Below are 13,091 nucleotides of genomic sequence, written 5' to 3' on the forward strand. Positions count from 1 at the left end.
CTCACTCACTTTCACTGGGCTGGGGCAGAGGAGTGGGGGGGGGGATGAGGCCTCTGGCTAGGGGTGCAGGCTTTGGGATAGGGCCAGGGATGAGGGGTTTGGGTGCAGGATAGGGCTCCAGGCTGGGGTAGAGCGGGGGGATATGGGCTCTGGGTGCGGGCTCCGGGTGAGGCCAGAAATGAGGGGCTCAGGGTGTGGGAGAGGGCTCTGGGCTGGGGATGAGGGGTTCAGAGTGTGGGCTCCGGCTGGGGTGTGGCCTCTGGGGTGGGGCCAGGGATGAGGGTTTTGGGGTGAAGGAGGGGGCTCGGGGCTGAGGCAGGGGGTTGGTGTGCGGGGGGAGGGTTGTGAGCTCTGGGGTGGGGCTGGGGGGTTTGGGGTGCAGCAAGGGGCTCAGGGCTCTGGCAGGGTGTTGAGGGTGTGCGGGTTCCAGGAGGGAGTTTGAGGACTCCTGGCAGGAGGAACTCCGAGGGTGTTGGGATGTGGGAGGGGATTCAGGGTCCCGGCAGCACTTACCACAGCTCCCAGGAAGCAGCTGCTAGGGCCCTGCAGCCCCTAGACACATGGGCAACCAGGGAAGCTCTGTGCAGTGCCCTCGCACCTGCAGGCGCCGCCCTCGCAGCTCCCATGGGTTGCGGTTCCCAGCCAATGGGAGCTGTGGAGCCAGCACTAGGAATGGGGGCAGCACACAGAGCCTCCCTGGCCGCCCATGTGCTTAGGGGCCGCAAGGACTTCTGGGAGTCGCACGGAGCTAAGGTAGGCAGGGAGCCTGCCTTAGCCCTGCTGCGCCACTGACCAGGCTTTTAACAGCCTGGTCGGTGGTGCCGACCAGAGCCGCCAGGGTCCCTTTTCGACGGGTGCTCCGGTCGAAAACCAGATGCCTGGCACCTTTGTGTGGGCATGCTGTCTGGACACTGATCAGATTAAACCAGCTGGAAAGAAGCAAAACCAACCTAACTTGACCTCAGCAGTCAAGACCAGAGAGGAGGATGAGGGGACAAAGGATCCTATTATTATTGTATATATGGAGATATACCTGTCTCATAGAACTGGAAGAGACCTTGAAAGGTCATCGAGTCCAGTCCCCTGCCTTCACTAGCAGGACCAAGTACTGTCCCTGACAGTTTTTGGGTTTTTTTTTTTTTTGCCCCAGATCCCTAAATAGCCCCCACAAGGATTGAACTCACAACCCTGGGTTTAGCAGGCCAATGCTCAAACCAAATACAGGCTCCTTGCAGAAGGTGAGACGGCACCCATATGTTTGTGACATCATTGAGCACATTGAAAGTGCTCAGAAATCTTGATGACAGCCACCAGTGACACTTCAGCTGGGAAAGAATGAAACTCAGTATAAACTTCCTTTGCTGTATGCTGTGTTGTCATAGCCGTGTCGTCCCAGCATATTAGAGAGACAAGGTGGGTGAGGTAATATCTTTTACTGGACCGACTTGCATTGATGAGAGAGACAAGCTTTTGAGCTTACACAGAGCTCTAATTCAGGCTCTGGGAAACTTACTCAGCCCTGGTCTACACTACAGAATTACTTCGGTATAACTACGTCGCTCAGGAGTGTGAATCCACACCCCTGTGCGATGTTATACTGAGCAGTATACATAGCCAGCACTATGTCAATGGGGAGCTTCTCCCGCCAACATAGCTACCGCCTCTCACGGAGGTGGATTTACTAAGCCGATGGGAGAGCTCTTCATTAAAGTGCTACAGCGGCTGATGCAGTGTTTTTAAGTGTAGACCTGCCCTCACAGTGTCACTGCTAAATACAAGATGGAACAGTAAATACATATTTCCAGGGACCCTGCAAGGTGAAGTGGCCCATTAACAGCCATCCAGGCACAGGGAGGAGAGGATGGGAGGAAGTGGAAAAGGCAGCTGGATGGGGGTGGTATGAGTGTCTCTAAAAATCATGGACTAAATAGCAACACTGGATTTATGGCTTATTACAACTATCTATAACCCACTAACAATCCCCTCTCTGACTGGAGGAGTGTTAATGAGCCACTTCACCTTGAATGGTCCCTTGACATGTGGTGGTGGTGGTACCTTTTAGCCCTGTTATTAGAGCACTCACTTGGGGGGTTGGAGACCCAGGTTCAAACCCCATCTCCCGCCTGCTGGGGAGAAAGGATTTGAAGTGGGGGTCTACCATGAGAGTGCTCTACCCACTGAGCTATGGGGTATTCTGATATGGGGATTCCCTCAGTCTCTCCTGCAGAAGCTGGTTCACTGTGGATAAATACTAACCTAGTCATTGGGCCAGAGAGCGGGTGCGAGAAGGACTCTATGGCCTGGTGGTTAGAACACTCATGTGGGAGTGCCAGAGTCTAGTCTAGCCCAGTCCCCCGCTCCAAGCCTGTTTTTGTTTGTTAGGATTATTTTACCTGATGCCATACTTCTAAGGAAGTCTCGATACTGGTATAATAGTTGAGTCAGTGCTTAATTTGTGCCAGGGCTCAGCTCTGGCACCTCCATGACTATTTCATTACTTTGGAACAGCTTCAACAGGAGAAAGCAAGGGAGCCTCCCCCCACCCCCTCAGAATACACCATGGCCAGTGGTTAGGGCACCTATCCTAAGAGGTAGAAGACCCCATTCAAATCCCTTTTCCCCATCAGGTGGAGAGGGGAACTAGAATCTGGGTCTCTCAGCTGCTAGACTGAACAGTATAAAAGAGGCTCCTCCTCCTCCTCTGGCATTTTTTGCAAGAGCAGCATAGGCCCACCAGAGTGGAAAACATTTCCAGTGCCCTCTCCCCCCAGCCACCCAATATACATATGGCCGAGCCAAAACACCCTCAACTTAGTGACACAGCAGCGCAGTGGCCCCGGAAGTTGAAACCCAGGCAACCACCCTGCTTGCCACCTTACTCGAGGAGAGCGTTCCCAGCTATCAACCACCAGCAGAGATAGGTGCCTAAATCTGGGCTGGAGGGAGGCACTTATCTCCATAATGGGGCAGGGCTTAGAACACACCTCTCTGGTCAGCATCTCCCACTGGCTAGTTTAGGCAGCTTCCTTTCTAATAATCTACCTCTTGCAGATCCCGTTCTTAGGTGCTTAGCACTCTCCAGTCATTGTATAGGGAGCTAGGTACCTAACTCAGGCTTCGTGGATCCCATTGTTGTTCCAGTGATTTTCCAGGTGTCACAATGCCTAAGCGCTTCTGTGGATCCATGACCTAGCACCTTCCAGCTTTTGCTAGGATTTTTATCAGTTAAGACTGTGCCTGTCAGGCTTTTGACCTGAATATATACTCTCAACCTCACTGGGCAGCTCCTCAGACCTGCCCTTCCTACTCACATCAATAAGAGCGGAGGCTGTTCAGCACCTTCCACTATCAAGTCTTCAAAGAACTTCCTTAGATCTCTCGTTACAGCTGGTTGAGGAAGCTCTCTCACAAGCCACCCTTTCTCCCTTTAGTGGAAGCACACATTTTTTTCATAACAATTTGATTAAAAAAAAATATCCGAAGGTAAGACTAGCTGTGCTTTGGGATACTTAGGGAAATTAAGTCTTTAACAAAATGTAATCCAGCATTCTAATCTTTGCCTGGTGGCTCTTTATTCAACTGCAAAATGTGTTAATTTATTTAATTGTCATCATTTATCAACACAGCACATAATTACTACTACTATATAATGGATTGGAAAGACATACCCCGGTTGCCTGTGTAATCAGATATGTGCTTATATTACTTATTTCTAACCACTTTATAGATGGAAAAACAACCTTGCAGGCATAATTTCATGTCCTACTTCCTGAATATTAAGCAGAAAGGAAATGCACAGATAACACAACTTTAGACTGCAAGGCTGGTAACATCTGCCTTATGAATTACCCCCTCTGCTATTCCTATAACTGAACTCATTTCCCTGTCCTTTGATATTACATTTCAAACAAAATCTTGAGCGGACCTCATCAAAATAATCCTCTGGGCATCTGATTTCCATTCCCTCTGTCTTGCAGGTACAAATGATTTCATTTTTACATGTACAGGGACATTGAAAACCCTGAACAGGCACTAGAAGAAAAAGTCATATGAAATGGAATATTTAATGAAAGGAAGCAGCAAAGCTTTCATAGAAATCAAAAAGATGCTGGTCTTAAGAGTTCACTGAAAGAATTTTTATTAATCTTATTACCCTACAGAATTGCTTTAAAAAAATTTCTTAAACACCACCAAGCTTTCATCAAAATCAGACTCTGCAATACAAGCAAAAGAATTCTTATTGACAGAGGAAATGTGATATTTGCATACTATTCAAAATAAGCAAAACTGAAAGATGAAGTGGATCCAAATGCCAATATTTCACTAAATTAGTAAGGGCACAAGCCAGCACGGTGCTGCGTTCCTTCAGCACCTTATAGCCAAAAGAGCTGGGGACACTCGGCACCTTGTCTAGGGTCTCATTGTGCAATTTTCTCGAAGCTCAAGGATAGCTAATGGTGATAAATTTGGCTCTACTATCAACCCAATTTCACCCTAAATTACTCCATCTGAAATTTCACCCAGCAACAGCATAGGATTTCTATGGAAAGTTTAAGGTAAATCAGCCAAGATATTGGGGTTGGGGGAGAAGAGGAACTCACTTCCGAAACATCTTCCAAAAAAAAAAAAAAAAAAAAAAAAAATCACAAAAGGAGTTGGCCTAAGAACCCAATTTATTTTAATCTGTTGGGCTTGGTGAAGACTGCTGGCCTTTGAGTGGATTTAGGATTTAATTAACGCTGAACACATTAAGTGTGCACAGCTTTGGTTCATATGGCTGTGATGGGGGAAGAATAGGCAAGAAGCCACAGGGTGGGCAAGACAATAGCTGGCTAACGCAACAATAAAAATGTATTTGCATAAGTTGTCACAGCTGATTAGGCTGGTGGCCACCTGAGACTAGTGTGACCACTGAGATCATGCAAACATACCCATCTTTGCTTTTATTTTGTCTCCAGCCATCCCTCCTTTTTTATTTATTCAGCTGGGGTATCTAGTCATAATCCTAGACTGAATTATCTGAGGCAGGGAATGCATCCATTAATTAATTTGTGTCGTATCTAGCACAGGGGACCCTTTATTGGAAACTACAGGTACCACAGTCATAAATAAATGGCCAGATTTTGAATGGGGAGAGGGCCAGATAGGTGGGGTGAGGGGTTCAGACTACAAGAGAGATCTTTCTGCCAACACATCTACTTAACATGTTCCTCACCCTGCTCTAGCTAGAGACAGAGCCACAAAGGATGCCCAGTCTGAGGCCCCAGAGGGAAGGGCCGAGGAGCTATGTCAGAAATTAGAAATAGGAGACAGTAATTTTCTGTCATACCCTGCCAGAATTTGAGCCACCAATGTAGAGTTGAAAGACTATCTGATCGCTGCTCCAATGGTCTACGTACAATTCATCTGGTAGTTAGGCGATCACATCAAAGTATCATAACTGGCACCCTTTGCGGTAATCAAAGCAAAAGCATCAAAGACTGAACGGGCCTTGCAAAAAACCTACTCTACGGAAGGCTGTTCTGTGACTCAGCAGGTCAACGTTGGAGACCAATTCTGTCAATCTAGCCCCTTACCTGAGCACTGAAGTAGGTGTATTTTTGTGTGTGTATATACACATAACATACACAATTACACACAGATGTCAACATTTAAGGTAGTATGGGAGGTAGGCATACAGATACTATCATGATGGGCACTATGTAAGATCTTACCCAAATTTTAATCATTAGTTTGATGATGTTTATACTCATCTTTTAATCCCTCCAACATGTTAAAGAGAAAAGATGTTATCAGTAAATTAACGTGGCATATAGGAAGGTTTGCAAAAGTTGTACACAAGCAACTTTTGGATAAACAAATGTTAGTTTTATTCCCTCATCAAACTAAGAGTAAGCAAATTTTGAGCATTGGCTAGTAAATTTCAAGTTTAAATACTCATTTATGGTGATTCACCATCCTAAAGGATCTTTGTCTATATTACATTAACATTTACATTTGACAAAACATGTCTTTAAATGTATTAGCATCTATAAGCCAAAACAGTCTCAAATTATTTATTAACACTCCCTCCCATCCCCACCGACCTGCTTCAATATAGCACATCAGCTTTCCACCCCACACCCTCCTTTTAGCCAGTCACTGGCAACCAGATGACTTCTTAGAAAAACCATCTACTAGGCATCTGGATATATTTCAGGGCAATACATGTTTATGACTTGTAATCCAGACCTCTATTTACTGCCACCAGTCTAAGGGAAGAGCTACACAAGACAGAGAAATTTTTGTTTAATATAAGCAGCAGCCTTATAACAAACACAAGTTCCCTATAACAAAAAGGATAGGTTGATTCAAACATTCCCATAGGGAGAAAAATAGTAACTTACATACAATAGCAGAAATATTTGATAAGTGTCAAAATATACTAAACCCTTTTCTATACAAAAATTGTGGGTTTTTTCCCCTATTTATGGTGCCTGATTTTTATACATATATGGGATGAAATTCACTCTTATGTAGAGAGTCCACACAAGACCACTTACCCTAAAGATGGAAGCTAAGTGGTGCACAGAGTCTAGTGCAAGCTATCTAGGGTGAGGAATTTCACCAGGACTGAATCAAAAACTTGGTAATATTACTGGAAATAGACACTACAATTATGCAGCAATGACGAGGTCTCCTTGATATCTAGGAGAAAGTGTGTCCACTTAATGGAATTACTAAAATTTAAGTAATTTAAACCAAATCCAAAAGTGAACTACATTTATTTAGTAAATTCCAAACTTAAAATATCAAAGCTTCAAAATGAATAGTCTATGCATGAGGCATAGAAGTAAAAGGGTCAAATGAAAATAATCAAACTTGATTAACGGTCCTTATGAGGTTCAGTCCGAAAACACTGTGGCAAGAGTTAAAATCTTTCCAAAAGAGCTCATCTTTATTTTGGTGGGTCTGTGTTTATTCCATATTTCTCCTTGAGAAGTTTCAGCTGCTCTTCTTTCTTCTTTGTGTCCATTTTTTGGAATGCCTGTAATAAAATCAACAAAACTACATTAGAGAAGAATATTCTTTACAATTTATCTCTTACTGAGTTTTTAATAAGGCATATTAGTTACACTTCTTAGGAGACAATACTACAGTTAACACAAGTTACCAGGTAATTACCATAGTCTTCAATTAAGATACGGAAAAATATCATGATTTTAGGGTAAGTGAAAGTAATTCTCGTCACTACACAGCATAATTCTTCAATACTGGACAGCGTCCCAAGGAAATGTGGCCTAGAAATCTATATGCTTGTCATTGTGCAGAGAAACAATGTCAAGAGCTCAGAGATCATTTCTTCTAACCAAGATCTTGTCTCCTTTGGCAGGGACCCCAAAACTAAGCCTGTGGGAAGCAATGCTGCAATCTGCTCTTTACAGCCCACCTTGCTTCCCCCAGTCCAGTCCAATAAGCATGTTCTTTGCACAAAAAAGAATCAAAGCTAAAATGAAACCCTGTTAGCTCATATAGACCATCCCACTCCAAGTTCAGCATTGTTCTCTAGAATATTTAAATCAATAGCTGCAATAAATCCAAATAATTTTCATTTTAGACTAGAATGGAAAATTGATAGCATACCACATATTTAATAGTTATTTTAGAAAAACAAGTGTACTTACCCTGTTTGCATTGTAGTACAAGACAACAAGGTATCTGTTGCACACATTGAATCCCGACAGATGATCACAAGCATTCTTGGCATCAAAGATGTCTTCATAAACTACATATGCTGTTCCTCTAGTCTCTGGAGTGTTTCCACTGCAACGTAAGATCAGTTTTAATATTAAAACAATATGAATATAAAATAATTCCAATAACAATTAGCAGTGACAGCACAGATTATGTTAACTAATACGACTTTAATAAAAACCAAGATTTCTAATGACGTTTTCTAGACTTTGAGATACACCCTTGCTTTCCATACCAATCTTCGTTTATTATTATTTCTGGCTCTAGTTTTGTAAAGAGTGACAGCAGAAACTATATGCATAGTATGTTCCAAGTTCAATTCATCTCCTCTCTAAGAATGATTATGAAAGCCTTTACTATGCATTATGGCGGTGTCATTCTTGGAAAGCCTGAAAACTGTTACATCAGTAAATTGCTTAAGAGCTCAATCTTGTAATGTCAAATAAAATCTTTAAAACTGAAGTATTGTGCGTGATACCACTCCAAGATACCAGGAACCTAGATGGATTGCTATTTCAGCATATCCACACACATAGACAGAGTATGTCTACACTGCAATTAAAAACCCACAGCTGGCCCGTGTTAGCTGACTCCGTGTTTAATTGTGGTGTAGACGTTCTAGCCCGATCCCCAACGTCTACACCACAATTAAACAGCCCCTTACCCTGTGCCTGAATTATCTCACCTGCAGCCCTTGGTTTTTAATTGCAGCATAAACATACCCAAAGAAAGCTACATTGGAACAATAGTGCCTCAACTTCAAAAACTGTGCTGGGAGTAGATAACAGAGCTTAATGTTCCCTTTCTGTTATCTTATTTGTATTGAATTTAAACAAAACCAGGTCTCAGTACACAAACAATGAATCAATTAGTGCTTTGTAGACATTTCTTCCAAGATGAAATCCTTCACTTAAAACCAAGCATAAAGGAAAAACCTTCATGTTTATTCAGTATCCTAATAACTAGCAGCTAGACCAGTTTATGCTGTGATGTGTTGGACCTGATAAATTAAGCAAGGTCTGGGTCACTTAGTATTTAAGTGTTCATTGGAGATCTTCCATCCATCAGCACAGGAATTATGCTGGTGACCAGATAGATGATACACTTCCCTGACTGAATGATAATGAAGTTTACTTGTAACTATATTCACTCTAGCTTTCCTTTGTTCGATGCAATCTCACTGTTCCTACTTATATCCTTTTGGGTCATCCTAAATAATAATTCTCCTTCTTTGTCTACACAAGTGTTAGAAGGATAGGAAATTTTGTTTAGCCATGCTACTCATTTAATTCTTTTACACCTTCTTCAGCTTGGTCCATACAGTGCTGCCCTAATCATTTTTGTTAATCTTTTCTGAACCTCTTTTAATATGTCAACAGTTTTCTGATATTGAGATAGCTAGAACTGTATGCTGTTGTCTAGGTATATAAACTCTATTTTCAGCGTGTAGTAGGCGGCCTGCCATTTATGCAGTATAACTGTTGAGAATGTTATGCCTCGTTAATTTGCTGTCCAGTATCCAATGTATCTGTCTAAGTCCTGTTAACATAAGAACGGCCATTCTGGGTCAGACCAATCATCCATCTACCCCAGTATCCTGTCTTCCAATACTGTGCCAGATGCTTCAGAGGGAGAGAACAGAACAGGACAATGTATTAAGTCACCCATCCCTTGTCATCCAGTCCCAGATTCTAACAGTCAGAGATTTAGGCACACCCAGAGTATGTCTGTGTGTACCTGACCACCTTGGCTAATAGCCATTGATGGACCTATCCTCCATGAACTTCTCTCATTCTTTTTTGCACCCACTTATATTTTGGCCTTCATAGCATCCCATGGCAACGAGTTCCACAGGTTGACTGTGTGTTGTGTGAAGAAGTACTTCCTTATATTTGTTTTAAACTTGCTGCCTATTAATTTCATTGGGTGGCCCCTGATTCATGTGTTATGTGAGTGTGTAAATAACACTTCCTTATTCACTTTCTCCACACAATTCATGATTTTATGGACCACTATCATTTCTTTCTTAGTTATTTCTTTTCTAACCTGAACATTCCCAATCTTTTTAATCTCCCCTCACATAGAAGCTGTTCCATACCCCTAATTATTATGGTTGGTGTTCTCTGCACCTTTTCCAATTCTAATATCTTATTTTGAGATGGGGCAACCAGAACTGCATGCAGTATTCAAGGTGTAGGTGTACAATGGATTTATATAGTGGCATTATGATATTTACTGTCTTACTATCTATCCTATTCCTAATGGTTCTTAACATTGTAAGCTTTTTTGACTGCTGCTGCACATTGAGCGGATGTTTTCAGAGAACTATCCACGATGACTCCAAGATCTCTTTCTTAAGTGGTAACTGCTAATTTAGACCCCATCATTTTGTATGTATAGTTGGTATTGTTTTCCAATATAAAATTACTTTGCATTTATCAACACTGAATTTCATCTTCCATTTTGTTGCCGGGTCACTCAGTTTTATGAGATCCCTTTGTAACTCTTTGCAGTCAGTTTATATTATTTAGTCTCCACTGGAATTATCATTCCCAATTCAGTACAGTTTACACTGCACTGATGTATTTCAAATCTATTCTCTTCTTAGTTTAAGTGATTAGACTGCTATCTTATGGAGAAAACAGACTACAATATTTATAGCTCGTCCCGTTTGACTTCAAAGGCAGCTCTGTGAGTCACTTAAGGAGAACCTTAAAAGCCAAGACTGTTAGATCAACAGCATTTACTGTAATATTGTAAATTCCCATTAGGTAGAAGGGTCTGTTTTCTCCAAAATAACTCTTTAAAATGTTTAAAGTAAAAACTAGCCATGAACTTTATTCACATTGACCTCTTTGATGCACTTAAACTGTGAACCAAATTTGTTCAAAAGCCACTAGGAAAAATAGCAAATCATATTCAGTGAAGGTTTTTACTGAGTACTAACAAAAATGAAATGCACTATGTATGAGTTCTTCACTAGACTGCTGGTTTGTCTAGGAGGAGAAATAGAGTCATATGGTTTATTTACCTCCCATTGCACAATCCCATATCATTTTCCCCAGCCTGTCAACTTTTATCTGCTATGAATGTACTTTAAAGAGAATCTAGTATGCTTACAGCTAAAATCCAAACAGAGGAGTTTGGCATCATATTTCTGCAGAAAACAATGTGCTGCTGCTGCTCACACTGATGGATCTTTGGAACACTTCCAACAATTGTACCCAATACTTACTGCTACATTTTTGTAATCAAAAGACTTACACTCTGATTTGCCGAATAGGTCCATATTTTCCAAAAATATCATACATTTCCTCAGCTGTGATTTTGTATGGTAAGTTTCTGATATATAAAATCCGATTGACTTCAGGAGGCAGCCGAATCTATAATAGAGACCACAGTTACATTTAGAATGCTCACTTCCAAAACTAACGCATCAAATGTAAATATCTCCCAGTTACCATACACCTTCTGTCTCACGGACCCTTTTGTGATCACATAACATCCATTAACAACAACAGCACTTGCTGGCATGGAAAAACATTAGGAAAGAATTTGAGGTATCTGTAGCTCTATGGTCTATACGTATAAGTAGATGAACAGAGTCTAAGTTCGGAAGGGACCACCAGGAACATCTAGTCTGATCTCCCGCAAAACACAGGTCATAGAACTTCCCCAAGTAATTCCTGTTTGAACTACAGGATCTCTTTTAGGAAAACATCCAGTCTTGATTTGAAAATTGCTAGTGATGGAGAAGCCACCACAATCTCTGGTAAACTGTTCCAGTGTTGGAACCCTCTCTGTTAAAAATGTACGCCTTTTTTCAAGTCTGAGGGCAGGTGTACACTACCGCTTATGTTTATATAATTGATGTTGCTTAGGGGTATGAAAAATCCACCGCCACCACCCCCGAGTGACGCAAGGTACACCGACCTAAACGCCAGTGTGGACAGCACTATGTCGGCGGGAAACACTCTCCTGCCGACATAGCTACTGGCTCTTGCAGAGGTGGAGTAATTATGCGGATGGAAGAGCTCTCTCCTGCGCTGCATCGGTGCAGCTGTGCCAATGTATCACTTCTAATGTAGACTAGCCCTGAATTTGGCTAGCTTAAGAGCCAATGGTTGGAAAGTTGATTTCCCTTTGCTTGTTACATTGAATAGCCTATTATCAAATATTTGTTCTCCTTATGCGTGCTGGCACTCCGTGACTCAAGTCACCCCTTAACCTTGTCTTCGTTATGTTTAATAGATTGTGCTCCTTGAGTTGATCACTATACAGAATATTTTTCAACCCTTTAATCATTTGCGTTGATCTTCTCGAATGTAAAAAGTTTCCAGTCTTGACGATCTGCCTTGGGGCTTTTGATGAGTCATTTAAAGTCTCTGCGAACATAGAGCAATAATAGCTCTCAGCTAGGTAATTATTTGGCTCTCTCAGTGGCGTGTCACATGACACAATACAGGGGTAACTGGATGATACTACAGTCTGTGACAAGGAGGTCGGACTACATCAGCTAACGGTCCCCTCTGCCCTCCAGCCCCAGGACACGGGTGTGAAGAGCTTTGGCGGCGCAGGGTTATACGGTGCGAAGCGTTACACGGGTAGCCACAGACCTGGTGCAGTCAGATGCCCCACCACGCGCCTCCGGGATCTGGGCCGGGGCCTGACCCTGGGGACTGCGCGGAGCGCGGAACAAGCCGGCCCCCAGCCCGGCTCAGCCGAGGCGCCCCGAACCCGCCCCCCACCGCCGCGTGAGCCCGTCGCCCCCGGGGCTGGGGCGGCCGCAGGCCCCTGTCAGCGGCCCCATCTCCTGCCCGGGGCCGCCCTGCGGTGGGAGGCGGTTTGGGCGCCGCGGCGGGAGCCTCAGGCCAGGCGCGGCCGGAACAGCCCGGGGCGGGGCAGCCGCGTTTCCCCCCCGGCGGCGGCACTACTCACGTTGGCTCGCTTGGCCGCTTGCATCGCCATGGTGCCGGGCGGGGTGGGGGCCTTCTCCTAGCAGGGAAACAACGGGAGCGCCTCCGACTTGCGCCTCCTCACCCCGACAGGCAGGTCCGGACGCTATCCCAGCCTGCACCGCGGGCGCGCAGGAAGTGACGCATGACAACCGGATGGGGATGAAAGAAGCCGGTCAGTTTAGGGGCGGGGCGGGGCTTGGGGAAATGACGGTGAGGGTCATGTGACTTTGGCCTCCAGCGTGCCGGGGCGTTCATTAACTTGCCTCTCCGCAGTCCCTCCCTGCCGGGGATACCGTTAACGCCTCTGGCCCCTCCCCCCCTCCTCTATCCCCCCCTCTTCCCCCTCCCCCGCCCTCTACCCGCTCCCCTCACCCCCCATGGCCCCTCCCTCACCCTTTC

General features: G+C 44.0%; 1 protein-coding gene across 1 annotated transcript; it reads right to left on the reverse strand.

Annotated features, from left to right (window-relative positions):
• Positions 1-4,114: 4,114 nt before the first annotated feature.
• On the reverse strand, positions 4,115-12,810 carry SF3B6 (splicing factor 3b subunit 6). Its single transcript, XM_026655785.1, has 4 exons — positions 12,673-12,810; positions 10,999-11,117; positions 7,665-7,803; positions 4,115-7,027 (listed from the first exon to the last, which is right to left on the reverse strand). Exons 1-4 carry the CDS (start codon positions 12,700-12,702, stop codon positions 6,938-6,940), a joined length of 378 nt encoding a protein of 125 aa, XP_026511570.1. The 5' UTR covers positions 12,703-12,810; the 3' UTR covers positions 4,115-6,937.
• Positions 12,811-13,091: the final 281 nt, after the last annotated feature.

This window comes from Terrapene carolina, unplaced genomic scaffold, assembly GCF_002925995.2.
Source record: "Terrapene carolina triunguis isolate 2854851 unplaced genomic scaffold, T_m_triunguis-2.0 Scaffold42, whole genome shotgun sequence".
NCBI lineage: Eukaryota > Metazoa > Chordata > Testudines > Emydidae > Terrapene > Terrapene triunguis.

Excerpts from the sequence above, each read along its gene's own strand:
- SF3B6 (XM_026655785.1), bottom strand. The coding sequence starts at position 12,702 with ATGGCGATGCAAGCGGCCAAGCGAGCCAAC. Across the intron at positions 11,118-12,672 it reads AAGCGGCCAAGCGAGCCAAC|ATTCGGCTGCCTCCTGAAGT; the intron begins GTGAGTAGTGCC and ends TCTCTATTATAG. Across the intron at positions 7,804-10,998 it reads CCTATTCGGCAAATCAGAGT|TGGAAACACTCCAGAGACTA; the intron begins GTAAGTCTTTTG and ends CTTACGTTGCAG.